Consider the following 25,889-nt stretch of genomic DNA (forward strand, 5'->3'; position numbering starts at 1 on the left):
AACTCTCAAAAGGCAACCGGCACTCGCTTCAAAAGAAGCCCCGCCCCTTCAGCTGGGAGAGCCGCTCTTATTTATATTTGCGTAGACCCCGCCTCCTGCCTAGAGGTTCCAGCCAATCCTGTCACCTCGAAAGCTGTGGGCAGAGCTATCGCGAGACTCCAGAGGCATCCCGTCACAGGCTTTAACCGTGTGGACCTGCGCAGAAGTGGCTCTTGAAGTCACCGCCGGAGAAAGGGGGCGGGGCAACTCGACGTGCGCGTACGCCTTGACCCCGCGCTCCATCGCGCACCCAGCAGGTAGGAACGGTGGGTTCAGTCTCCCCCGGGACGCCCAACACTCACCTCGGGGAGCGCGCGTGCCCACCGCAGGCGGATGTTGGGTGGGTGGCGACTGCGTGCCCTGGAGGTGCGGGGACCCTAGAGGGCCTTGGTGCAGAGGCTTTGAGAACCTGCCTAGGTAGGCGCTCAGGTGGTGGAGGGTCCCGGGTCAGAGGGCGGGTATGGAAGGTAACTCTGGACGGAGACTGGGGCCCCGAGGAGGCTGGACTCAGTTGTGCTGGAGCCCGGGAAGCTGAAGGGCTACGAGGGTGCCGCAGCGCGAGTCTCCCCGGCCCTTCCCCATCGCAGACCTGCGGGCCCCTGGACCGGACCGCCCCGGCTTCCGGGAGAGGAGGGGGGTCGCGGGAAGGAGGCTGTGTTTCTCCCCCGGGGGCTTGGGCCTGCAGCGTTTTGTGGGAGCGTCCGAGGAGCTGTTGTCGCGCTCCTGGGCCGCGAGGTGGCTGGTTTGCTCGGCCTGCTGCTTGGGAGCCATCGGGCGCTGACAGCCCTGCCGGGACTCCTCGAACCGCCTTTGAGTCTTTCGGAAGCAAACAGTGGGCATCGCCACTCGCCGCAGACCTGCCCCCGGAGGGTGGAACCGGGCAGCTGCCTAGCTTCGTGGTGCGTGAGGTTGTAATGCAGCAGAAGGGGAGGCCGAGGCTTCCAAGTTAGTCTGAAACTTCTCAGTTTACCTTTGGAGCCAGATTAATTACATTCGTATTCAAAGCCATCCTTGCACGTTGTACATTGTGACTTCGTGGTAGTTGCTGGGTTTATGTTGTGTTATCTGATGATGGATGGTCACTGCCAAATAGGCAGTATTATTAAATAATGACTATTCAGCTTGTGCCCTTTTTTCTCAGTGACTTGCCATTGGCCATGAGGCAGAAATCCTAGATGTTTGGTGTTTTCCAGCTTGTATTTAAATTAACTGAGGCTCTAACTGAACAAAATTAAAATAATTTTTAGTCATTACAGCTATTTTTAATTATTCTGCCGAGTAATAGCCAAAATGATGACATTCCCCTGAATAGAAATGTCCTGTGATACCGGTACTGTGACCAAAAAGACTAGTTGGTTTGTTTCCATGCTAGAAACAGAACAGTGGTGAGCAGTAGTGGGCTAAGTGTGCCTTTGCTGGATAGCCCCTGCTCCTTGGAGTTAGCCAATAAGCTGGCAGTTGAGAATAAAATAGTTTACTTTTGAACGATGCTATTACATATACATCCTCTTTTTGGTCAGCCTAAGAACTGTACTTACAGAATTATTGTTTAAAAATCTTTTATAAAGAGTTCAGGCTAGAAAGATTTGGGGAAACAGAATCTGATGGTGAAAAAAAAGCTTTTTATGAAGGCATTTTTTCAAGTTTATGTGACTAACTTATCTTTTAGGGTTCAACAGATGAAAATACTCTCATCCTGCTGGAGTTATCAACACAGAAAAAGACTGTGGTAATGTTAGGGATTTTTGAGAACTTTTCAGCCATCAGTAACAATTGAGCTTTGATTATATAGGGCTCACCTAGGACCTAGACATATAGTAGATGTATTCTCCTGCCATACATGTGTGGTAATTCAGGATTTGTGTCCTTTAATGAGATTATAATTTGGTGTGGGGGGGGGGATATGAATTTAAGTTTAATTGATATTTGTCTTATTAATTTAAGATTTTTCTTGCAGTCTTTTTTTTTTTTTTTTTTAAAGCTACAGGTCAGTCAGTTTTGTCTGTCTCATTCTGGACCAGAAATAATAAAGAATAGTTTCACTTTACCAATAGTCTTCTAGAATGTGGTTAAGAGATGTGAGTCCAAAAAGAAATGTGAGTAAGTACTACTAGGTCTGTAAAAGGGAGGGCATTCATGGAGTTAGAGATCTTTGTTTCACCTTATTTTGTATATCATTTCCATCCTGGCACTGACTTGGCATTGGAGGTACAATGCTGAATAGGATACTGTTGCTGCCTAGTTTTCATGTAGTTCATAGTCAAACCGTTGAGAACACTGTAGCAGTTCGGATCAAGTAGGAGAGGCTCTTAACTCAGCAGGCCTGATCAGGGAGGGTTTGTGGGGGAAGATTGGGACAGCGACAGAAAAATATGAGAGAGCATTTCAAGCAAAAGGAATTTACATTTACAAATGCAGGACAGTAAAAGTTCGGTCCATATAGAAAATTTCATATAATTATGTTTTACACAAATACTGTTATTTAAGGGGAAGATTAAGTAGAACCATCAAAGGTGGGATTCATGTGGTATGAAGTAAACCAAGAGATGGATTTGAAATATGGTTAGAGATATACCGGTACTTGACATATTAGCTGCCTATTAACATTATCGTTATAAGTAGCTTATTATTCCTGGATAGAGATCCTGTAGGAAAAGAGTCAACCAAAATGTGATTGATTGATTTTTTTTGAGTTATAAATGTATGCTCAGTTTGGGTTTAGTTGGCTAGAATAGTACCTGGGCATTAGGATTTTTATAAGTTTCCACAGGTGATTCTAATGTGCAGTGGAGTTTGAGACACACTGATCTGTGGATGTTGATTGTACTAGTATGTATTATAAAGTCCTACTTAGATTGCTTCATCTGTTTCCTTGGGTAAAAGTTTGTCTTTGTTGATTTATTTTCCTGTTGAAGATCCTTTAATGTTTGATTGTTGATTGTGAGCTTATCTTTGCAGTTCAGATTCCTACTTTACTTTCATTGTTTTGGCTTGTACAGTTTATATAAGGGGAGGTTCAGAAGCCTTTGCTGGGCCTAGTTTTCTATTCTGTTCACTGATAATGGGGGAAATTTCTCTATAGGTAGAGTCCATTGTCTTATGATATTCTTCTGTACTCAGTAACAATGAATGTCTTTCCACTTTAGGCACTGTTCCCCCAGAGGATAGATACCCCCACCACAGCTATCATGCCTTTGTGAAGGAGAGGGCAGGTAAGGACCTGCCAATTCCCACTCTGTTACTCCATTATTATCTGTTTGTAGGCCTGAACCCACTTTGAGGTCTACTACCAGCTCTGTCACCATTACACATGGAAGCCTGTTGGTGATGCCCCATGTTTTGGTGCTAATTCACACCACCATTTTGCTTTTGTCTCGTTCCCTGTGCATCGTCCTTAGGAATTCCTCAGAGTTTCTGGTCAACTGAAATTTTCCGTTTGATGGTTTTGTTGTTGCTGTTGTAGTAGTTTTAAACAGGGGCTGTGTATTTCTTAATTGTCTCCTTAAAACATATTTCTTATTCTCTCCTAGATTTGGAACAGAGTAATTAGGGATGGGGACTTAGTGGGGAGAGACGGGTGTAGTCTGTTCTTTGTGCTCCGATTGAAGAAACCAAAACATAATTTATTATCTGTACTAAATTAAAGATCATGATTTGATTTATACTTCTTTTATATTCTCTCAAGTATAGCACAGTGTTGAGTACATAATGAGCACTCAGCAAATACTCGATTGAACTTTATTCAGAAACTAGAGGCCCGGTGCACGACATTTGTGCACTTGGGGGGTATCCCCTCAGCCCAGCCTGCACCCTTTTGCAGTCTGGGACCCCTTGGGGGATGTCCAAACCCCCCCCCCCCCCCCAGGAGTCCTTAGCACTGCCACGGAGGCAGGAGAGGCTCCTGCCACCACCACTGCACTCACCGGTTCAGGGCTTCTGGCTCCCCCTGTGGGAACGCACTGACCACCAAGGGGCAGCTCTTGTATTGACTGTCTGCCCCCTGGTGGTCAGTGCACATCATAGCAACTGGTCGTTCCGCTGTTCGGTCGATTTGCATATTAGGGTTTTATTATATAGGATGGAATTAATTGTTGAAACTATTTCTTAAACTTCACGTGAAACCAACTTTTAATTGTTTATACATCTTTTTTTTTTTTTCCAGCTACGTGAAATAGGTTGAAATAGGCACCAACCATCACTATGGCTTTATGATTTAACCTCTGTAAGTTATTCTGTTTCTTGTAGTAATTGGCTATCTTGGGGAAAGTGTTCTTTGAGGCCTTAGTTATATAGGCTGCTCTCAGACCAATTTCCCCTTTTGAGATAGCAAAGCTTTCTTTTCCTTTTTCCCATACTTTTTTTTTTTTTAAGTAAGTTTTTGTTTGTTTTTTTCTGTTTCAATCTTTTTTAAAAATTGAATTTATTGGGGTGACATCTATACTAATAAAAGCCTATGTGGTCGTCATGCCCTCACGCTGCAATGAGCGATCACCAGGAGGCTGCGTGCGCAGCAGGCGCATGCGGGTGGGTGGGGCTGCCTGAGCTGGGAGGCACACATGGATGGGCGGGGACTTGATGCTGTGTCCCAGGTGGGGACTTGACCAGGAGGTGCCTCAGGGGAGCGGATGGTGGCTGCCGCTGCCCAGGGCCAGCCCGAGGCTCAGGCAAGCAGCGGATGGCGGCTGCCGCTGCAAAGGCTCAAGGCTCAGACAAGCTCCAGTGGCTGCGAAGTTGAAGCTCAGGAAGCCTCGTGGCCAGCATTGGCAGCAACAGAGGCGTGATGGGGGTGTTGCCTTCCCCTGATCGCCAGGTCACCTCCCGTGGAGGGAGGCCAGAGGCAGCAGCAGCAAGGGGGTGATGGACGTGGTGCCTTCCCCTGATCGGCCAGTCACCTCCTGCAGAGGGAGGCCAGACTGCAGCTTGCTCCCCGTGGGTAGTGGGCCCAATTTGTCAGTAGGACATCCCCTGAGGGCTCCCGGACTGTGAGAGGGGGCAGGCCCGGCTGAGAGACACCCCCCCCCCCCCACCTCCCATCCCCCAGTGCACGAATTTTCATGCACGGGGTCTTTAGTTGGTTAATAAAATTATATAGGGTTCAGTGCTACAGTACATCATCTGTATATTGTATTGTGAGTTACCACTCCAAGTCAAGTTTTCCATTACCATTTATCACTTCTTTCCCCTTTTCTACCTCCCACCATCCCCCACGCTCTTCCCTCTGGCAATCACCATACTGTTGTCTGTGTTCAGGAGTCTTTTTTTTTTTTCTTTGCTCTCACCCTGTCCCCAATCCCTTCCCCTCTGACAGGTGTCAGTCTGTTTTCTGTATCTGAACCTAGTGAAGTTTATTTTCTTCACTAGGTTCCACAAATAAGTGAAATCATATGGTACATGTCTTTCTCTGACCGGCTTATTTCACTTAGTATAATACTCTCTAGGTCAGGCGTGGGCAAACTACGGCCTGCGGGCCGGATCCGGCCCGTTTGAAATGAATAAAACTATTCAAAAAAAAGACCGTACCCTTTTATGTAATGATGTTTACTTTGAATTTATATTAGTTCACACAAACACTCCATCCATGCTTTTGTTCCGGCCCTCCGGTCCAGTTTAAGAACCCATTGTGGCCCTCAAGTAAAAAAGTTTGCCCACCCCTGCTCTAGGTCCATCCATGCTGTTGCAAAAGGTAATATTTCCTTGTTTTTTACTGCTGAGTAGTAAGTAGTTCATTGTGTGAATGGACACAACTTTTTTACCCATTCATCTACATAGAGTTCAAGTGCCTGTACATTTTTTTGTCTCTTGTTTTGTCTGCTTCATTTCCCCTGGTTGCCGTTATCACCTTATTCCCTGCCCAGCTATCCCTCTTAACTTTTTTATCTGCTAATTCATAAAAAGAAATGTATTTCTCTATTTTTATCTTTCTCTTTTGAAAGATCTATTTTGGGGGATTTTTAAGGCTATGTAAGGATCAAGTGAAGTTTTGTTAACCCTTTGGGATTATAAAACAAATTTTAAATTCTGTAGTGATGATATGAGTGTACATGTTACTACAATTCTTTAAATATGCATTTCTAGGATATTTGAGAGATATACTTTAAATGTATTTTTAGAATTTATTTTATTTTATTTAACAGATTATTATTAAATTTATCCATTAATAACTGGTAAAACCATCAGAATTTATATGCTGCATGAAATTTTGGTCATTGTGTTCCTTAGCTGTGTTTGACTTCTTAAAAAAAATTATTCACTGCTTTTTGTATTCCTCTGAAGATTTCATGTTATAGATATGGACTACTAGTTTATGCTGAATTTCTCATCTGGGAGCCCTTTAACTCTGAAGTTCTCTTTCAGAATGCCTACTGTTGCATTTGTCTTCTAGAATTCACATTTACCCATTAAAAAAAAAAAAAGTGAAAATGAGCAACCGACGGAAACGCGCTCCTCCAGTGAAAATAGATGAAGAAAAGCAACAGCAGCTTCGTTGGAATATGCATGAGGACAGAAAGAATGAACCTGTCACCTTAACTGATGATGAGCATCCCTGCACAGCTTCAGTGTCCTCTTCTGCTCAGTGCATCATCCTAGATGATGGCCTAAAGGAAGAAGTGGCTCACAGAGATAAAAAGAGATGTTCAGAGTCAGTGTGCATCTCAAAATCAATCGATAAAGAAGAGATTGGTGACAGTTTTTCCCCTTTGTCAGTAAAGCTGAATATTGTGATTTCTCCCTGTCACTTTGATAATTCTTGGAAAGCACTTCTAGGAGAATTCACTCTTCAGCTTCTTCCGGAACAGAGTTTAATTGAAAATTTTTCTGAAAGGAGTTTTACACTGGTGAGTTCAGAGTCAAGCAGTCAGTTCCTGATCTATGTTCATTCAGAATGCATAGATGTGGAGAAACAAGAAAAAGGACTCAACAAGCCAAGCAGTGTTTGTGACAAGGGTACCCGAGTGGAATCATCCTTCAGTGGTGAAATGTTAGAGGATTTGGGGTGGCTACAAAAGAAGAGAAGAATAAAACTGTACCACAAACCAGATGGAAATCACATTATTAAGGTATTCAATTTCTGTGGTGTCTTTTTTTTTTTTTTAAATATATTTTATTGAATTTTTACAGAGAGGAAGGGAGAGGGATAGAGAGTCAGAAACATCAATGCGAGAGAAACATCGACCAGCTGCCTCCTGCACACTCCTCACTGGGGATGTGCCCGCAACCAAGGTACATGCCCTTGACCGGAATCGAACCCGGGACCCTTGCGTCCACAGGCTGACACTCTATCCACTGAGCCAAACTGGTTAGGGTTCTGTGGTGTCTTTTAAGATGCTTCTGCACTGGGCAGTCCTTTTTGAAGTTATCTTACTAGGAAGGTCTGTTAAGCCAGCAATAACCTTTCATTAAGTTTCAAGTACACTTTATTTTGGGCTTTCATAATAACTTTTATATATATATATTATATTATATATATTATATTACATGTATGTAATATAATATATATAATATAATATATATAGTATATATAATACATACATATATATATATTACGGCTGGTTATTTTCAGGCTGAACTTTCTCAAGATCTTCCCAATTCCTCCTTTGCAGCTCTAAATGATTTGTTTTGGTCCTCATTATTTCTTTCTCTTCCTTCAGCAATCCTTTAACCATTTCCCTGCTTGCCTTTTCAACTCTTTGATCTATTTTGCCTCTGGAATAGTATAATTTGAAATGCAAGTGGGATTCTGTTCTTTACTGCCTACAGAATTAAGTATAATCTGGCATATAAGTCCTTCCTTTGATAGACCCTTGTCTACTCCAGCTTTATCTTTTACCACTCTGCTTTTCATTTTGTCCCAGAAATTCCATATTGGTTTGTTTCCTGCACATTTCCTGCCATCTTTCCACACCTTTGCTTTTTAACAGTTCCCTCTACCTGGGTTGTCCCCTTCCTCTTCTTTGATAATTCTTGGTCATTCTTTAATATTTAGCTCAGAGTTTACTTCATATAGGGAGAGCTTTTCTTAAACTCCATGGATGATGTTAATGTGCCTTCCCCATCACACCTGATGCCTATGCTTAATTTTGCCTCTCTCACTTGTAGCGTACTTACATTTTAGATCTTTCTCCCTCACTAGCCTATAAAGTCTTTTATCTTTGCAGCCTAGTAAAATGCCTGATATCAAAGAGATTTTCAGTAAATAAATGAATAAATTTATTATTCATTTCAGGCTCTGCTACTCACTAGCCAAGTCACTATGTGAATCCTTTAAGTGATCTAATTGCAGCCTTTTTCTGTGTGAAATATAAACATTACCCATTCTTTCTTTAAAAAATGGATTTTTATTGATTTTTAGAGAGAGAGGGAGAGGGATAGAGAGAACATTGATGTGTGAGGGAAACATCGATCAGTGCCTTGTGCGTGCCCTCTTCTGGGGATCGAGCCCACAGCCCAAGCCTGTACCTTGACTGGGAATCGAACCAGGGACCCCTTGGTTGATGAGTCAATGCTCAACCACTGAACCACACCAGTGGGCATTAATACCCATTCTTTTTATTTCATACAGTTGGGTTGAGAATCAGGTGAGATAAAGTAAGTAAATATACTTTGTAAACTTTGAAGCAGGTCAACATGCCTTCATGCTAAAACTTGAAAAGAAGTTCTAATATGTTGAATTTATCTTTGTTCAGTTGAAAACTGTGTCTTATGTATTTCTCACATTAAAAAGCAGTTACGTTGTAGCCCTGTTTGTAGTTTCAGAACTTACAGTAGGAAATGAGAAAATTTAGAAGTGTTAAACTATAATTATTCCGTAGACAATGAACTTAGGCAACCAAGCATCCTCTCTCTTTGTTGATTGTGAGTTTCAAAATGTGGCTCAATGATAACAAGTAAGGATTTATGGATTTGTATCTGTGTTCTGTCCACCTCCCTTACAATCCAAGTTTTGATCTAGTCTGTGTTACTTGACCTTGATTTGTATAACTATTTAAGTATTTACTAGGTGTATCGGTTAATAATGCGGATTTTGTAATCAAAGAAAACACGATAATTTCAAGAGAAACATCAAAAGTGCTTTATTCAAAGTAATGTTCATTGCTAGCTACACATTTCCTCCATCGTTCAGTTAGTTTGTGGATACCGTCCCAATAGAACTTTTCTTGTTTTGAGGCAAACCATTCAGAGACCCAATTTTCCACTTCTTTGTATGTTTTGAAGTGCTGCTCAGAAAGTGCATGTGCCATCGATCAGAACAAGTGGTAATCTGAAGGAGCAAGGTCTGGTGAATACAGCGGGTGGGTTAATACTTCCCAGACAAGATCTTTTAACGTGTCTTTAACTGGTTTTGAAGTGTGTGATGGTCATCATCATGAAGCAAAATTACTTTGCTGTGTCTTCTGGCACATTCCGGTCGTTTCACGATCAAAACATGTTTCAAATTGATTATTTGTTGTTGGTAGCAATCAGTATTAACGGTTTCACCTGGTTGTAGAAGCTCATAATACACCACATCTTCCTGATCCCACCAAACGCAGAGCATTGTCTTCTTTCTGAAGTGATTTGGCCTTGCAGTCGATGTTGATGGTTGACCTGGATCAACCCATGATTTTGTGCATTTGGGATTCTCAAAATAAATCCACTTTTCATCGCCAGTCACAATTCGATGCAAAAAAGACTTTCTTTCGTGCTGTTGAAGCAACATTTTACTGATGACTTTTCGGTTTTCCATTTCTTTCGTTCAGTTGATGTGGCACCCATTTTCCTTCAAGATCTTTCCCATTGCTTGTAAACGATTGGAAACTGTTTGCTGAGCAACGTTTAATCTTTCTGCAAGTTGTTTTTGAGTTTGACACGCATCTTCATCCAATAATGCTTATAATTGTTGGTCTTCAAACTTTTTCAGTTGACCTGGACGTTCTTTGTCTTTCACATCGATATCATCACTTTTAAAGCGTTTAAACTAGCATTCTCAAATATCTTGAGATGGAGCATGTTCACCATAAGCTTCCCAAAGTATTCAGCAGCACTTTTCTTCAAAATAAAGTAATGAATTAAAACTTCCTGCAAATGCTCTTTTTTTATTTTTTGGCACAAAATTGGACATTTTTAAGCTTAAAAATACCTATGATGTTAACACCTTCAGAAAATTTGTCATAAGAAGTTTTGAAGCTTGTTGTCAATACAACAAAATAGGATACATATCAAATCACGTATATATCAACATATGTGTAACTCCATCTATTGAAAAACATCCGCATTATTAACTGCTATACTAAGCAATCTGTAAGTGAACACAAACAGAGTAAAAATGTTAATGAAATGTAATCTTGGCCACCCCATTTCTGTATAATGCTGCGTTGGATTCTTGTTCTTTAGTGAAAGAACATGAGAATCTCAGTGATTAGGGAATCAGATCCAGGATAATAGAGGGGAGTGAAGGAAGCTGCACTTATCAGTAACTACCTTTAGGAAGTTTTAAAATTGTATCATCTGGACTATCTCATATAGGCTTCTCTCCATTTTGCAAATAACATTTAGGTCAAAATGAATAAATTATTTTGCTATTTATTTAGCTCCTAAATACCAGTGCCATTATTCAAATTAAAGTATTTTCCACTGTAAAGCTTCCTATTGCATTGCTTTATCAGAATCAAGGTATAAAATATAATCAAGTTCAGTTTCCTATACATTTAAATGTTTGAGCTATTAACAGGGACTCCCAAATCTAACTCCTGGCATCTTTTAGGAGAATTTTCATTCTTTGCCAACTTCACTGGTTACTCTGATGCTCATCAGGGTTGGAAATCATTGACTTGCTAGGCAGAATTGGTGTTCTCATCACATCTTCCCAGGTTTGGGTCAAGTTAGGGAAGTATTTTTTCCTAGCAACTTGGAGGATGCACCACATATAGTAAGCATTGCATTTGTAGAATGAATTTGTTACTGAAAGTGAAAATAGATGAAGGAGATTTGATAGATATTTGGTGTTTGTGAGACAAATACAATAAAAATGATGATAGTAAAAAAAATGTTTTTTTTAATATCCTCATAAAGAGTGGCATAGTACAATTTAAAATATTTCTATGTTGATTCTTTGTAGGTTGGAATTTATCTTTTGGAAGACGGCCTAGCAAAACTAGACTTTTTGAGTGATGCAAATTCAAGAATGAAAAAGTTCAATCAACTCATGAAGAAAGTGATGGAAAAGTTATACAATTTTATTATTCCAGGTAATTTTTAAAGTAAGCTTAGAAATTGCTGTTACTTAAGAGTTGTGGTTTCCCCCCGCCACACTCCTGTACATAACAACCAGAAAAGACAGCTAATAAAACCATAATAAAAATTAAACAACCTCCATAAAATCTCTATCTGACAAAATTATACTTTTATAATTTTACTAATATAGTTTGTGTCCTTATTTACTTTTTACTGTGCTTAGCTTATAGTAAATTTTTTTTTCATGTTATATTAGGCACAAATTTTCCACATGGCAGTTGTGTCCAAAAATGAATCTGATATTTTTACAAATTTGTATTATTGACTTACATACTTACCTCCTGATTGGCTACAGGTGCTACCAAATGCCTTTTTTTAACTAATATATACAGTGGGAACTCTTGCCTTATTAGACATAGAGACATTATGTCTCATGGATATTTTTATAGGAATATATAAAAGTGAAATAAATTATCCTATCTAATAATAGACAAACATGGTAATTAACCGTACCTCCAACATGCTTGCCATTGGCTAATCAGGGCGATATGCAAATTAACTGCCAACCAAGATGACTGCCGGCAGCCAGGCAGCTGAAGCAAACAGGAGGCTTGCTTGCTCCAGTGATGGAGGAAGCCAAGGTTCCCGCCTGCAGCTGCCAGCCTCTGAGCTGCACTCTAAGCAACTATGTTGCAATTATAGAAGCTAAACAATCCCCAGAAACCTGCTTTCAGCCTGCCGGGCCTCAGAGCTGGAGTTGCAACAGTGTTTCAATTATAGAAGCCAAACAAACCGAGGTCTCAGACCTGGAGCCAAGCCTCAGAGCTAAAGCCGGCTCACAGCTCCAGTGACAGCCATAGAAGATAAATAAATCCCAGAATAAAAAAGAAAAAAAGGAGAGGTTGGGAGTTTCAGTCACCCGCCAGCCTGAAAATGGCCCTCAACCCCTCACCCAGATTGGCCAGGCACCCCAGTGGGTACCCCCACCCTGAAGGGGGTGTGACCAGCTGCAAACAGCCATCATCCCCTCATCCAGGCAGCCCAGAATTAAGGGTAGTGCCCTCCAGTGACAAAACACACTGATTAAATCCTCAGAGTTGCAAAAGTGCATGGTGTGTCTTTGAAATAAGAATTGCTTGTAACTATAAAAGGTAAATCGGCTTGTTTTGAGCACCTTGTTATTGGATATACAGATGTGTTGGAAGAGGATGAGGAAGATTCAGAGAGTGAGCCAGAGGGACAGGACATTGATGAGCTCTATCACTTTGTGAAGCAAACACATCAGCGAGAAACACAGTCCATTCAAGTGGATGTCCAGCATCCTGCATTGACACCTGTGTTGAGACCTTACCAAAGAGAGGCTGTCAATTGGATGCTACAACAAGAGCATTTCAGAAGTACTCCCGTTAGTGGCAAGTATAAGTTGCTTCCAGAAAGGCAAATTGATAAGAGGGATTATGAGAGAGAGAGAGAGAGAGAGAGAGAGAGTGTGTGTGTGTGTGTGTGTGTGTGTGTGTGTTGGGGGGGTTGTTAATATTAAACAAATCATATTGAAAAGTTAGGATAGAATGCGTGTTACTATGAACAAAATTATTTTCTAAGACATGCCTCAAAATTGAAGTTAGGGAAATTCATTCATGGGTAGGAGTTGATTATATGTATTAGTTTTCTTTTCCTGTTAATCCTCTGTTATATGCTATACTTTGTTTTTCTGTCTTATCACTTGCTTATATGAAAAAATAGTTGTGCCCAAAGCAAAGGAAGCTAAAAAATAGTATCTGAAGAAAAGAGTGAAAGAAATCCTAGCCGCCGAAACTGGTTTGGCTTAGTGGATAGAGCGTCGGCCTGCGGACTGAAAGGTCCCAGGTTCGATTCCGGTCAAGGGCATGTGCCTTGGTTGCGGGCACATCCCCAGTGGGGGGTGTGCAGGAGTCAGCTGATCGATGTTTCTCTCTCATCGATGTTTCTAGCTCTCTATCTCTCTCCCTTTCTCTCTGTAAAAAATCAATAAAATATATTTAAAAAAAGAAAAGAAATCCTAGCCTTTTTCCCATGTGTATGTGGCTTACCAGGTTATCCTGTTTGTTAACTTATTTTTAATGTCATTATCTGGCAGAAAAGAAAACAAACAAAAACTTATTTTTAATGGTTATATTTTTCTTTAGAAAATGCCCTGCACTTCTTATGGCGAGAGATTATTACATCTGAGGGTTTGAAACTCTACTACAACCCATACACAGGCTGGTATGGCAAAACTTTATTTATGTGTTTGATATTGAAAATAAATATTATGAACCCTATATAAGTTTGGTAATATATATCTTGAGCCTTGGCAGTACCTCAAGAAGGAATACTAAGTTAAAGTCTCATTAGTCATTTTTATAGATAATATAGACATAGAATTAATAGCACGTCATTTTTCAGTAAGTGAATGTTATACCAGAGACTTAAGATGCTTAGTCATTGATATTTAAAGAGATTGTAATTGCCCTAACCGGTTTGGCTCAGTGGATAGGGCGTCGGCCTGTGGACTCAAGGGTCCCAGGCTCGATTCCGGTCAAGGGAATGTACCTTGGTTGCGGGCACATCCCCAGTAGGGAATGTGCAGGAGGCAGCTGATCGATGTCTCTCTCTCTCATCGATGTTTCTAACACTCTATCCCTCTCCCTTCCTCTCTGTAAAAAATCAATAAAATATATATTAAAAAAATAAATAAAGAGATTATAATTCTAAGAAAATATCATCCAGTTATGGGTCAGTATTTATATTTTTCATTAAATTTTTCAAAGCCTATTATAAAAATTACAGGAATCCTTAAATATGATTAGTGAGTCAGTAGTTATTGCCCTTCTTATTTTTTTATTCCCAAACTCATAAAGGTCTCAGAGAAGGCAGACTGCTTCCTTTTATTTTAGAAGAGAAAAAATGATGGCTGTTTACCAAGACCACTTTTGTTTCTGCAGTCTTAGTTGTCAGCTCAGGCAGTTTTTGATTGTCACACAGTCTTATATTCTAGAAATAGGGATTTGAATTGTTTCACCCTAAAATGTAGTTTTAAAAGTTTGACTTTATGCATTTCTTCTAGTTCTCTTTAGGAACAGTATAATTTTAATTGTATTCCTATAGTGTATTTTTCTTGTTTCTTCTCTGTTAGTATCATCCGTGAGTACCCAAGTGCTGGGCCACAGTTGTTTGGTGGAATCCTAGCAGATGAGATGGGTCTCGGAAAGACAGTGGAGGTTTTGGCTCTGATTCTGACACACATTCGACAGGATGTCAAACAAGATGCTCTGACTCTTCCTGAGGTAGGAGTACTGTAGGGCTTGGGAAAGCAGGGGACATATGTTCTCATAAATCATCATAGGTTGAAGATTTGCTTGGTACTTAAGTCAACCCTTGCAATTTAGGCTGCAGCTGATGACTTATATTAGCTATTAGTTACCTTCCAGTGGGCATAGAGAATGGGATGTTTCTGCCCTGGCAGGGTTGTCTTTAGTGATGTTGGCCAACTAGGAAGGGGGATATTCTCTCACCAAACTTGCTTTTAGTTGGCAGAGAAATGCCCTTAGGAAAATATATTACTTCCTCAAATGTTTTGTCACTATTACAAGTCTCCATAGTACCACTAAATATTTTTGAGAACTGTTTCTTTTTAAATTGCACAAGTATCAGATATGTAAATAAAAAATGTAATGAGAACTTTTTAAAGGATAGCTTATTAATTAGAGCGCTAGATGAAATAAACGAAATCCTTGTTCCAAAATATATAATTGTGTATCAAAATGTAAATTTTAGAGTTTTAAAACTGTTCCACTGAGGAAATAGAGTTCATATTTTTCCCTCATTAAATCTAAAATTAAATTTGCTGAAATGAGCCCACTAATTAAGGCTATAACTGTAATTAGCTGTAAGACCCACCACCATGCTCACAAACTTAGTGATAATATGATATTTTGATAGGGTCCGATTTGCAATGTTAGGCCTTCAGGTTTGAGTAGACAGTAGAAAATAGCTATTTCCTTTGTAGTAAAATAAATTGGAGTATGCAGTTTTAAGTAAGAAAAGAAGTAATTTCTTTTTGGCATTTTCTTCTCATTAGATATTTTAATTCTAAGTTATTTTTAGTATTATTATAAATTAAATGGGTTAATTCTGTATTTAAACAAGCCTTAAAAAGTTAATTGCAGCCTTAGCTGGTTTGGCTCATTGGATAGAGTGTTGGCCTTTGGACTGAAGGGTCCTGGGTTCAATTCCGGTCAGGGGCACAGGTCTGGGTTGCGGGATTGGTCCCTGGTAGGGGGCCGGCAGGAGGCAGCCAATCAATGATTCTCTCTCATCATTGATGTTTCTATCTCTCTTTCCCTCTCCCTCTCTGAAATCAGTAAAAATATAATAATAATAAAAAGTTAATTGCAGAAGTCCCACAGTTAATATTTAGATAATTTAAGATAATATATAATTTGCACAGTTTGTAAAAGTGATAGCTAGCTGTAAGCCCTGAAACAAAAAAATGTTTGTAGGTATGAATAGCACATTTAGCCTTTTTATAACTTTTTACAACTCTTTGCATCTCCTTAATAGAAGGAAGGTTAATTTTAATAAGCAACTCAGAATTCTGAAAGCAAAACCCTATGTGACTACTGAATGTTGTTTATATCAGGGAAAAGTGGTCAATTATTTCATTCCATCACATTCTGGAGGACAAGTAAAAAACACAGAAACTCAGATTATGGAAATTGAACCAAAAGAAAAAGTTCAGTGCCCCCGTAAGTATGAAATCTCTCAAATAAAATATCTTTTTACAGTTTTCTGTTGTAGCTCTTGTAATCCTCGTATGGAGATATCTTGTCATTGTTACGAATAATTGTGTATGGTTGTTTATACTGTGAATAAATAGGTTTAATTATAAGTCAAAGTATCCTAACAAAATAAATTCTTGTTTTTTTTTAACTTGGTCCAGGTAGTTCTTGCCCAATATTATATTTAAAAATTTTTAGCTTACAATTTAAACCAGGCTTTGTTTATTCTCAAGCATAGCTACCTCAATTTCTGCTAACAAATGAATGTTTCCCTTACTCATACATAGCATACATAGAATAATTGTGAGAGAGTCTTTAAAATAATTTTAAGTGATACTTGCTTTGTAAGAATAGTAAACTCACAAATAATGCTTTCTTAAATTATATCCATTACAGTAATTATTAATGTGTTGAGATAAATTTTTATTATATAGTCTTCAAAATGACAATATAAAGACAACATACCTTCAGTAAATCTTTGCTTTATTTTTTTATTAACTTGTTTCTCAATGCACATTAAAATGAACTGATTTTTATTTTCTTTTAATTTTAATTATTTTGACTGAGTTAGCATATCCTTTTACATTTAGCTACACGTGTGATGATCCTGACAGCTGTGAAAGAAATGAATGGAAAAAAGGGAGTTTCCATCCTTTCCATCTATAAGTATGTCAGTTCTATATATAGATATGATGTTCATCGTAACAAGAGTCTTCTGAAACGGATGCTGAAATGTTTAATTTTCGAAGGTCTTGTGAAACAGATCAAAGGCCATGGTTTTTCTGGGACTTTTACATTGGGGAAGAATTACAAGGAAGAGGATATATATGATAAAACCAAAAAGCAGGTAACAGAGCACTTACTAAGTAGCCATATGTGATGCCTCACAGAATGAACTGATGGATCCCACCTTGACACTGAAGCTTTTACCATCTGAAGATAAATAACTGCCTGGTTAGGAACATCACTTATGGCTATGACTTATGTTTTCTACTTCCTGAATATATGTTCCATCAGAATAGAAACTTTATTTTGGTTACCATTAAACCCTGCTTGGCCTATAAGCAAGTGTTTAAGTATTTATTGCATGAATTATAAAATTAGTTGGTTAAGCATATTATAAAGTTTAACTTCTCTATTCTTATACTGTTGTCAGCAGTTTAAAAGTTTGTTCCATATATTAAAAATGTTAATGATACCTTATATTTGCATAGCTCTTTATATACATTTTGAATCTTTTATATAGTCTTTCTTTTCCCATGTTCATCATCTTATAAAATGTTTGCATTTTGTTATAAAACTGCTTTCTTCAGGGCTATTAATTTCAATTTGCTTTTAAGAAAATAGTTACGAGTTTGTAAACATAAATCGAGGAAAGACTAATGACAGCAAGTCCAACTGTGGAGCTCCCAGCTTGGCTACTGTGAAAAACACAGATAAATAAGTTCATTTCCTCAAGTAGGGAGTCTCCAACAGTTTTTCCCCAGCCAGGGTAGAAGACTACAATGAACTCCTGGCTTTTACTAATTCTTCTATCACCAAAACAAGAAAATCTCCTTCAATTGATACCATTCATTCCATGTTAAGTGTCCCAACTCCTCTGTTCAACCTTAGCTCTGACATCCCTTCAAGGAAGCTGTTGCTGGCACCTGCCTTCTCATCACAGCCCCTCTCAGTACAGCCCTCTTACACATTCCTATAGCATCATCGTCCTACTGTTCTCTCTTTCCAACATACCCCTTTGAAAGCAGGGGCTAAATATTCCTCAAATTATATCCCCAACATCAAACAGTATTGACATTCAATAAATAATTGTAGGAGGGAACACAAATAGAAAGGAGAAAGAAAGAAGGGCATTGTTTGCTCATTGCAGTAACTAGTAAGTTAACTTTTCACTTTTCTTTAAATGCTATATTTTAGTACTTGTAATTTTTATAATCGCCCTCATTTAGATATTTATGTATTATAAACTACTAGTCTTTTATTGATTTAGGCAGACTATAAATTACAAGAGGTTAATACCAAAGTATGAGTAGCTCCCTTTATCTTTCTAATTTTTATTTTCTCCATATCTTTCTTATACAGTATGCCTTTTTTTTAGACCTGCAGACTATGGGGAGGCTTTTTAGAAAGGGCAAATTGAAAGTCACTGATCAGGAGTAATTCTCTTCAGGAAAAACAGTAGCAGGATTTTTATGTAAAGCCCATCAACAAAGTTGGAAATTTAATTTCAGAAATGTAGCTTGTTGAAATAAATTAATGTTTTTCATAGGCAGTATGGAGTCCGAGGAAAATTCAGAAAGAATCCAGAAAGTCATTGAGCAAGGACACAGATTCTGAATACTTGCCATCAAACACCTCTGATGATGATGATGATCCTTACTATTATTACTATAAGCCCAGGAGAAATCGTAGTAAAATGAGAAAAAAGCCTGTTCCATCCACAAAAAAGGAACAAAGTCGACCTGACATCAATCTCAGTTTACAAGATCATGATCCAGCGACCAGTGACTCTGGAATCACTGATGTTACCACATCCACAAATACCTGTGTCTTTGAAGTCCAGCAAGAAGATGAAGCAGAGACCCAAGCTGAATCTCTAAACCCTGCTGGTGGTGATGTGCCACATTCTAATATTATGAGTCCCCATAATTCGTCTGATTATCGCTTTGAGTGCATATGTGGTGAACTTGACCATATCGACCGTAAGCCTCGTGTTCAGTGCCTGAAATGCCACCTCTGGCAACATGCAAAATGTGTGAATTACGAAGAGAAGAATCTGAAGATTAAGCCTTTCTATTGCCCCCACTGCCTTGTTGCAATGGAGCCAGTATCAACTAGAGCAACTCTGATCATCTCACCCAGTTCCATATGTCATCAGTGGGTGGATGAAATCAATAGGCATGTGAGATCATCATCTCTTCGAGTCTTGGTAAGGCAATTTGGGCTCCTTAAAGGGATAGAAAAGTGTAAATTTTGCTTCTTTATGATAGTTTTTATAATTTTTGTCACTTAGTTGTTTATCCCAAAAATAACGTAATGAGATAATAGTAAATCAGAACTTGAGGAGGAAATTGAGATCATTAAATAGAATGGTAGACTATTTTTTTCTCACATTAGAAGTTAGAAGTTAAAGCATTTGAGTAGAAAGATAAGAAAGCTTTTGAACAAATTCTTTATCATGTAAATGAAAGTCTTTATATAAACATTTATACTCAGAGAGGAATGCAGTTCAAAAACAACATTGTATGATAGTAGCTGCTTGTCTGACCCACCACTTCATAGCTCCAGAATCATCCTCTGGAGCCTCAATTACCTTATCTATAAAGTAAGAATTTACTCATTTACCAAATATTTATCGAGTACCTATTTTATGCCAGGAATTGTGCTAAGCTCTGAAAATAGTATCTCCTTAAAGACTTACTGGGAAGATTATTTGATAAAGTGCTGGCATGTAGTGTGTGTTCATTCAGTGTCATTGTTTACTAATGTTAATGTTCTTTTTCACTCAGTTCTTCTTCCCATTCAAATGTTATTGTAGGTTTTCTGTATTTCAGCCACTTTCATAGTCATGGAGAGAGTAATAAGCAAAATGCCATCTTTGTGATTGAACAGCTCTGTTCTGCGGGGTAAACAGACCTTAGTTTGAATCTTGGCTCTACCAGTTTATTTTTTTGTTAATCCTCACCCGAGGATATTTTTTCTATTGATTTTTTTATATACTTTTTATTTTATTTATTTATTTTTATTTTTTTATTTTTTTATTTTCTTTATTAAGGTATTACATATGTGTCCTTCACCCCCCCATTGCCCCCACCCATCCCCCCAGCTCATGCCCTCACCCCCTTAGTGTCTGTGTTCATTGGTTATGCTTATATGCATGCATACAAGTCCTTTGGTTGATCTCTCCCCCTCCTGCCCACCCTCCCCTGCCTTCCCACTGAGGTTTGATTTTTAGACAGAGTGGAACAGAGCGGGAGAGACAGAGAAAAAAAATCAGTGTGAGAGAGACACATTGATTGATTGCCTCCCACATGTGCCCCAACTGTAATGGGCATCGAGCTTGCAACCGAGGTTTGTGCCCTTGACCGGAACTGAACCCAAGATACTTCAGTCCAGGGAGGCCCGACACTCTAACCACTGAGCAAATAAACTAGCGCTTGGCTCTACCAGTTTTGAGCAAGTTACTTCATGTTTCTTACATGTGCGATAGGAATGATAACAGCCTCTAACAGGATTGTTGTTGAAGGTAGATAAAGCTTAGCACAGTGTCTGAAATATAAAAAGCATTCAGTAAATAATAGCCCTTACTTTCTTAGTTTTTTGTATCATTGTGCTTTTTTGCAAATGTTGTTGATTCCATCTGCCTACCTACCTATATGTCATGTCCTTTTCTCCTGTCCTTCCCCTTGAGAACTCCTAAATGTTCTTCAAGATCCACGTAAACTTTTAACTCCTCTCTGAATTTACCTTTCCAGCTGTGGAGTTGGTCCTTCCACTGTGGTGCTATTACATTTACTTCTGTTACAGTTCCTTTCACTTTGCTCCTATTATTAGTCTACCACACTAAAATGTGTCTTTCTCTTGACAGGTATGGAAGGTATCTCAAAGCATGGTTGGTGCTAAACATGGAGAAAGGGCTCTGTAAGGGATACGTAAATGATTATTTCAATGACCTTTGAAGAGTTTTTCTGCAATTAACTGTCTGTGCTGGTTATTTCCTAGGTATATCAAGGAGTGAAGAAAGATGGCTTTTTACAGCCTCATTTTTTGGCAGAACAGGATATAGTTATCATTACCTATGATGTCCTTCGTTCAGAGCTAAATTATGTAGATATCCCACACAGCAATAGTGAGGATGGACGTCGCTTACGGAACCAGAAGCGCTATATGGCTATTCCAAGCCCCCTGGTAGCTGTGGAATGGTGGAGGATCTGCCTTGATGAAGCTCAGATGGTTGAATGTCCTGCTGTAAAAGTGAGAGTTTCTGCAGATTTTTTGAGAGCTGATGAAGAGATGGGGACAGGGGAAGGGGTTAGGAGAAGCTGTCCATAGAAAATTTAATAATTTAAATGTAATAAATTAACCAGTGTTGATATTAGCCAGAAGTTTGCTGTTAAATACTCTTACATTTGTTTTTATGCTGTGAACTGCATAATCCTTAGGAATTTTTCAGTACTATGAATCATTGCTCTGTATGCAGTGCCCATGCATATTTGAATAAGATGGCAGTTTATGTGTGATGAGGATGAAACTAAACTGTATTTAGAGACTTTTGTAAGCATTTCTGCTAAGTGGAAAGCTTATCATATAGGCTCTGATAGCTTTGTACCAAAGTTGACTTTGGTAGTTTTTTATCAGAGAGACCAGATGGCAATGGAAATGCTACTTTAGAAGATAGAATTTTGATTCATCCTTTGTCACATGTCTTTATTCCTGTCTTTGGCCAACCTGTAAACTGAATTTTTGAATCACATCTACAGTGATTCACTGCAGGATGGGGTGAGGATGTATCAGGCATTCACGGAGCCTTTTCATTCTACATATAATTGAACTACCCTTCCTTTGTGGGGATGGAGGGGACACGTGGCATCCTGCTAATGAGAACCACTATACTATAAGTTGGCCCATTGAATAGGACAGTCAATATGGAGTATGGTAACTACTAAATAGAAGCAAGTGCCTCTGACCCAAAGTGTAGATTTCCATGGGCTGTTTTCATGAGTCAACATTCTTGACTTCTGCATTTTTCCTATGGTTATTTTTTCTTTTCTTTTTTATTCCATATTTCTCTCTCATCAGGCTGCAGAAATGGCTCAGCGCTTGAGTGGGATTAATCGCTGGTGCATCAGTGGTACTCCAGTACAGAGAGGACTGGAGGGTAATATATGGTTTTCTCACATACTGCATATATTTGAAAAGCTTAATTTTTGAAGAGAAAGTATTGTTATTTTAACCTTTGCTGAAATCCTTACTTAAGTGATTATATATGTATTTATATTTGACTCCTGTAGTTATAAGCATTTATCTTTTTTAATGGAATTGGGTAATTTTTGATTATAGACATGAGGACAGATATATAGTGAGTATTCCCATTGTACTAAGTTGAACAGTCATTGCACATGCCTGCACAGTGGAGATAAGGTCCAAATTGAACTCAAAGTTCCAAAGTAATAGATAGAAAACACAAAGAACCCAACGAGAGAGAGAGAAAGAATTCATTTTAATTGGTTGTATCTATAAAAATAGGACCATAATTTTTATTGCCTGAATTCATTATAATTTTACTAATTGTAAAAGTAATAAAATATTAATAGCTGTATAATATCACACCATGTGGTTATGCCATTATCCCTTCAACTGTTTCTCTTCTTGGACATTTAGCTTGTGTCTAGTTCTCCTCTCTCTCCCCCCACACAATATAACTCATGCTTCTACTACATACTCATTTATGTAACTTAGTTTTTCCAAAGAGCAGACATTACATTTTTAAAACTTTTATTCAAGTTGTGAATATTTAAAACTAAAAGTTTAAAGTTGTTCTACATAAGACGTTCCCAAAAAGCTGTCATTAAAATGTTGTTAAATTTTAAAATATAAATATTCTTGGAGTCCTGTGGCAAATATTCATCCTCAAAACTTATCTTACTGAAAATTCAAGTTATTGTATATTGTGTGTTTTCACCAAGACAACTTATCACTCTGCTAAAATAAAAATATCAACATTCATTATTGTGACCTAAAAACAGTCTGCTTTCTGATAATTGTTTTTAGTAAGAAAAACATCGTCTAGGGAGATTTAATAAGTACATACTTAAATATTTGTATAATTTTAGTAAGTTATATTGAAGTATATATTTATAGAATAATATCAGGATAACTAAAAGGCCAGATTTAGTGTTCTGCACTTATATTTGGAAACTGCCCAAATTGTAGCTATTTAGGTATTACTAAGATCTCATTCATTTCAAAAGTTAGCTGAGAGGTACTGAAAAAAGAAAAAGACTCAAAGTTACTTTTTTTCTGATTTTAATGTTAAAAGAGTATAAGCAAAAATTCCTGTTTTCTGGGTAGGTTACTTTGGATAGGTGAGGTGTTGGCAGATGTTTTGAGCGCTTGTCACCATTCAGCAAATTCTTGAGTAATGTTTTTAAAAACAGGTTCATTAAGGAGTAAATGACATATAATAAAGCTGTAAATATTTAACATGTAAAATTTGGGAATTTTAAATATATGTATATACCTATGAATCTATTTTCTTTTTTATTTCTTTTTTTTTTTTTAGTAAATCTTTATTGTTCAGATTATTACATTTGTTCCTCTTTTTTCCCCCCCATAACTCCCCTCCTCCCAGTTCCCGCCCCACCCTCCGCCCTCACTCCCCACCCACTGTCCTTGTCCATAGGTGCACGATTTTTGTCCAGTCTCTTCCCGCATCTCCCACACCCCTTGCCCCCCCAAGAATAGTCAGTCCATTCCCTTTCTATGTCCCTGATTCTATTATAATCACCAGTTCATTCTGTTCATCAGATTATTTATTCACTTGATTCTTAGATTCACTTGTTGATAGATGCATATTTGTTGTTCATAATTTGTATCTTTACCTTTTTCTTCCTCTTCCTCTTCTTAAAGGATACCTTTCAGCATTTCATATAATCCTGGTTTGGTGGTGATGAACTCCTTTAGCTTTTCCTTATCTGTGAAGCTCTTTATCTGACCTTCAATTCTGAATGATAGCTTTGCTGGATAAAGTAATCTTAGTTGTAGGTTCTTGGCATTCATCACTTTGAATATTTCTTGCCACTCCCTTCTGGCCTGCAAAGTTTCTGTTGAGAAATCAGCTGACAGTCGTATGGGTATTCCCTTGTAGGTAACTGAGTTTCTTTCTCTTGCTGTTGTTAAGATTCTCTCTTTATCTTTTGCTCTTGGCATTTTAATTATGATGTGTCTTGGTGTGGTCCTCTTTGGATTCCTTTTGTTTGGGGTTCTCCATGCTTCTTGGACCTGTAAGCCCATTTCTTTCACCAGGTGGGGGAAGTTTTCTGTCATTGTTTCTTCAAATAGGTTTTCAATATCTTGTTCTCTCTCATCTTCTGGCATCCCTATAAATCGGATGTTGGTACGCTTGAAGCTGTCCCAGAGGCTCCTTACACTATCCTCGCATTTTTGGATTCTTTTTTCATTTTGCTTTTCCGGTTGGGTGTTTTTTGCTTCCTCGCATTTCAAATCATTGACTTGATTCTTGCGCTCCTCTGGTCTGCTGTTGGGAGTCTGTATAATATTCGTTATTTCAGTCCGTGTATGCTTAATTTCTAGTTGGTTCCCCAATATAACATCGAGGGTCTCATTAGTTTTCTTGTAGATCTCATTAAGTTTATCGGCGGCTTCTAAACAGTTCTTGAGAGACCTTAAAAGTGTGGTTCTGAACTCTATATCTTCCATTGACAATTTTGTCCTGTTTCTTTGTCTCCGCATTTTGTTATGCTTCCTTGGTGCACCCCCTAGTGGTCTTTGTGCACAGTCTTATAGTTAAACCTTGATTGTTGTAGCTAATACCAGGGAGGGTTTGACCTCCAGGCCAAGTGGCTATGAGAATCAGCTGTGTCTGCAGTGAGAGAACTTCTGTCCTCTAGGGAGGTGCTAATCTAGCCTTTGCCTGAGGCTATCCGGCAAATGCCTGTGTGCAGGGCTTGGGCGGGGCAGGGTTGCACAGGATCAACAGGGTGGGCCGGAAAGAGCAGTTATGGCGGCTCTCAGTCCTGTCCCCAGGGGCTCTGCCTCTCTGAGTCCCAGCACCCGCTGCAAACCTCGGAGAGAAAGCTGCACTCGCTCTGACCGAAGCCAGACAGTCCCGCTTCTCCCGTTTGAGTCTGGGTCCCTAAAGACTCGCCCGTATCTGGAGCTCAGAGTCTGCAACTCCCTCCCGATTGAAAATGCCAACCGCGCCCTCCGCCGCCAGCCCACTCCGCGCACTCCGCACCTCAGAATTTGACTTCAGCACTGCGCCTCCTCTGAGTGTCCGTATGCGTTTTTCTTTCCTCCTAGTTGTAGGACTTCCACTCAGCCAGCGTTCCTGTGGTTCTGGGTGATGTCCGTTCCGTTTTTTAGTTTCACTTTTGAAGTAGTTGTTCAAGGCAGCAAACTCCAGCGTTAACCTATGCCGCCATCTTGGTTCTCCCTATGAATCTATTTTCACAGTCAAGATAATCACACCCAAAAGTTTTTTCCTGCCAAGTTACCTAAAGAAAGTTTTCCAAAACTTTCTGGAATTTTAGGGGTTTTTTTTCCCTTCCTCTTTTCTTCCTCTCTTTTATTTATTTAAAATTCTGATTCTTGTGGTGTCTATTCTTGTTGTAGTTGTTACAGTGGGAGTGTTAGCCTGCTATGATTTAATATATTGTATTTGAAAGTGGAAGTCTCATTTGTTTTTTTTGTGTGTGTTAGACCAGCATTTTTCAACCTTTGCTTCATTGACATTTTGGGCCAGATAATTCTTTTTCGTTGGGAGCTGTCCTCTGCATTTAAAGATATTTAGCTTCTACCCACTCGCTGCTGGTAATACTCCTGCAGTTGTGACACCACAATTTGGGCAGTTTCTAACAACTGCAATGAAGAAATACAGAAGCAGTTATTCTCAGTGTGCTCTGTTCTTTTTGTCTTTTCAGATCTTTTCGGACTAGTGGTCTTTCTTGGTGTTGAACCTTTCTGTGTCAAGCACTGGTGGGTTCGACTTCTCTACCACCCTTACTGCAGGAAGAATCCTCAGCCCCTCTACAGCTTTATTGCCAAGATTCTATGGAGGTCTGCAAAGAAAGATGTGATTGACCAAGTCAGTACAAT

The 25,889-nt window shown here is 39.0% G+C and overlaps 1 protein-coding gene across 1 annotated transcript in view; it reads left to right on the forward strand.

Annotated features, from left to right (window-relative positions):
- The first annotated feature begins 232 nt into the window (after window positions 1-232).
- SHPRH (SNF2 histone linker PHD RING helicase) overlaps window positions 233-25,889 on the forward strand; it is a 71,135-nt gene continuing 45,478 nt past the window's right edge. The window contains exons 1-13 of the mRNA XM_081093946.1: window positions 233-296; window positions 3,186-3,251; window positions 6,394-7,097; window positions 11,135-11,264; window positions 12,444-12,662; window positions 13,416-13,494; window positions 14,405-14,555; window positions 15,911-16,016; window positions 16,640-16,896; window positions 18,322-18,981; window positions 20,775-21,026; window positions 21,852-21,930; window positions 25,715-25,878. Of these exons, the coding sequence (XP_080950072.1) occupies window positions 6,459-7,097; window positions 11,135-11,264; window positions 12,444-12,662; window positions 13,416-13,494; window positions 14,405-14,555; window positions 15,911-16,016; window positions 16,640-16,896; window positions 18,322-18,981; window positions 20,775-21,026; window positions 21,852-21,930; window positions 25,715-25,878 (2,736 nt within the window). The 5' untranslated portion in view covers window positions 233-296; window positions 3,186-3,251; window positions 6,394-6,458. The remainder of the gene's footprint in view (window positions 297-3,185; window positions 3,252-6,393; window positions 7,098-11,134; window positions 11,265-12,443; window positions 12,663-13,415; window positions 13,495-14,404; window positions 14,556-15,910; window positions 16,017-16,639; window positions 16,897-18,321; window positions 18,982-20,774; window positions 21,027-21,851; window positions 21,931-25,714; window positions 25,879-25,889) is intronic.

The sequence above is a fragment of the Myotis nattereri genome (assembly GCF_964212035.1).
Source record: "Myotis nattereri genome assembly, chromosome: 6".
Taxonomy (NCBI): Eukaryota; Metazoa; Chordata; class Mammalia; order Chiroptera; family Vespertilionidae; genus Myotis; species Myotis nattereri.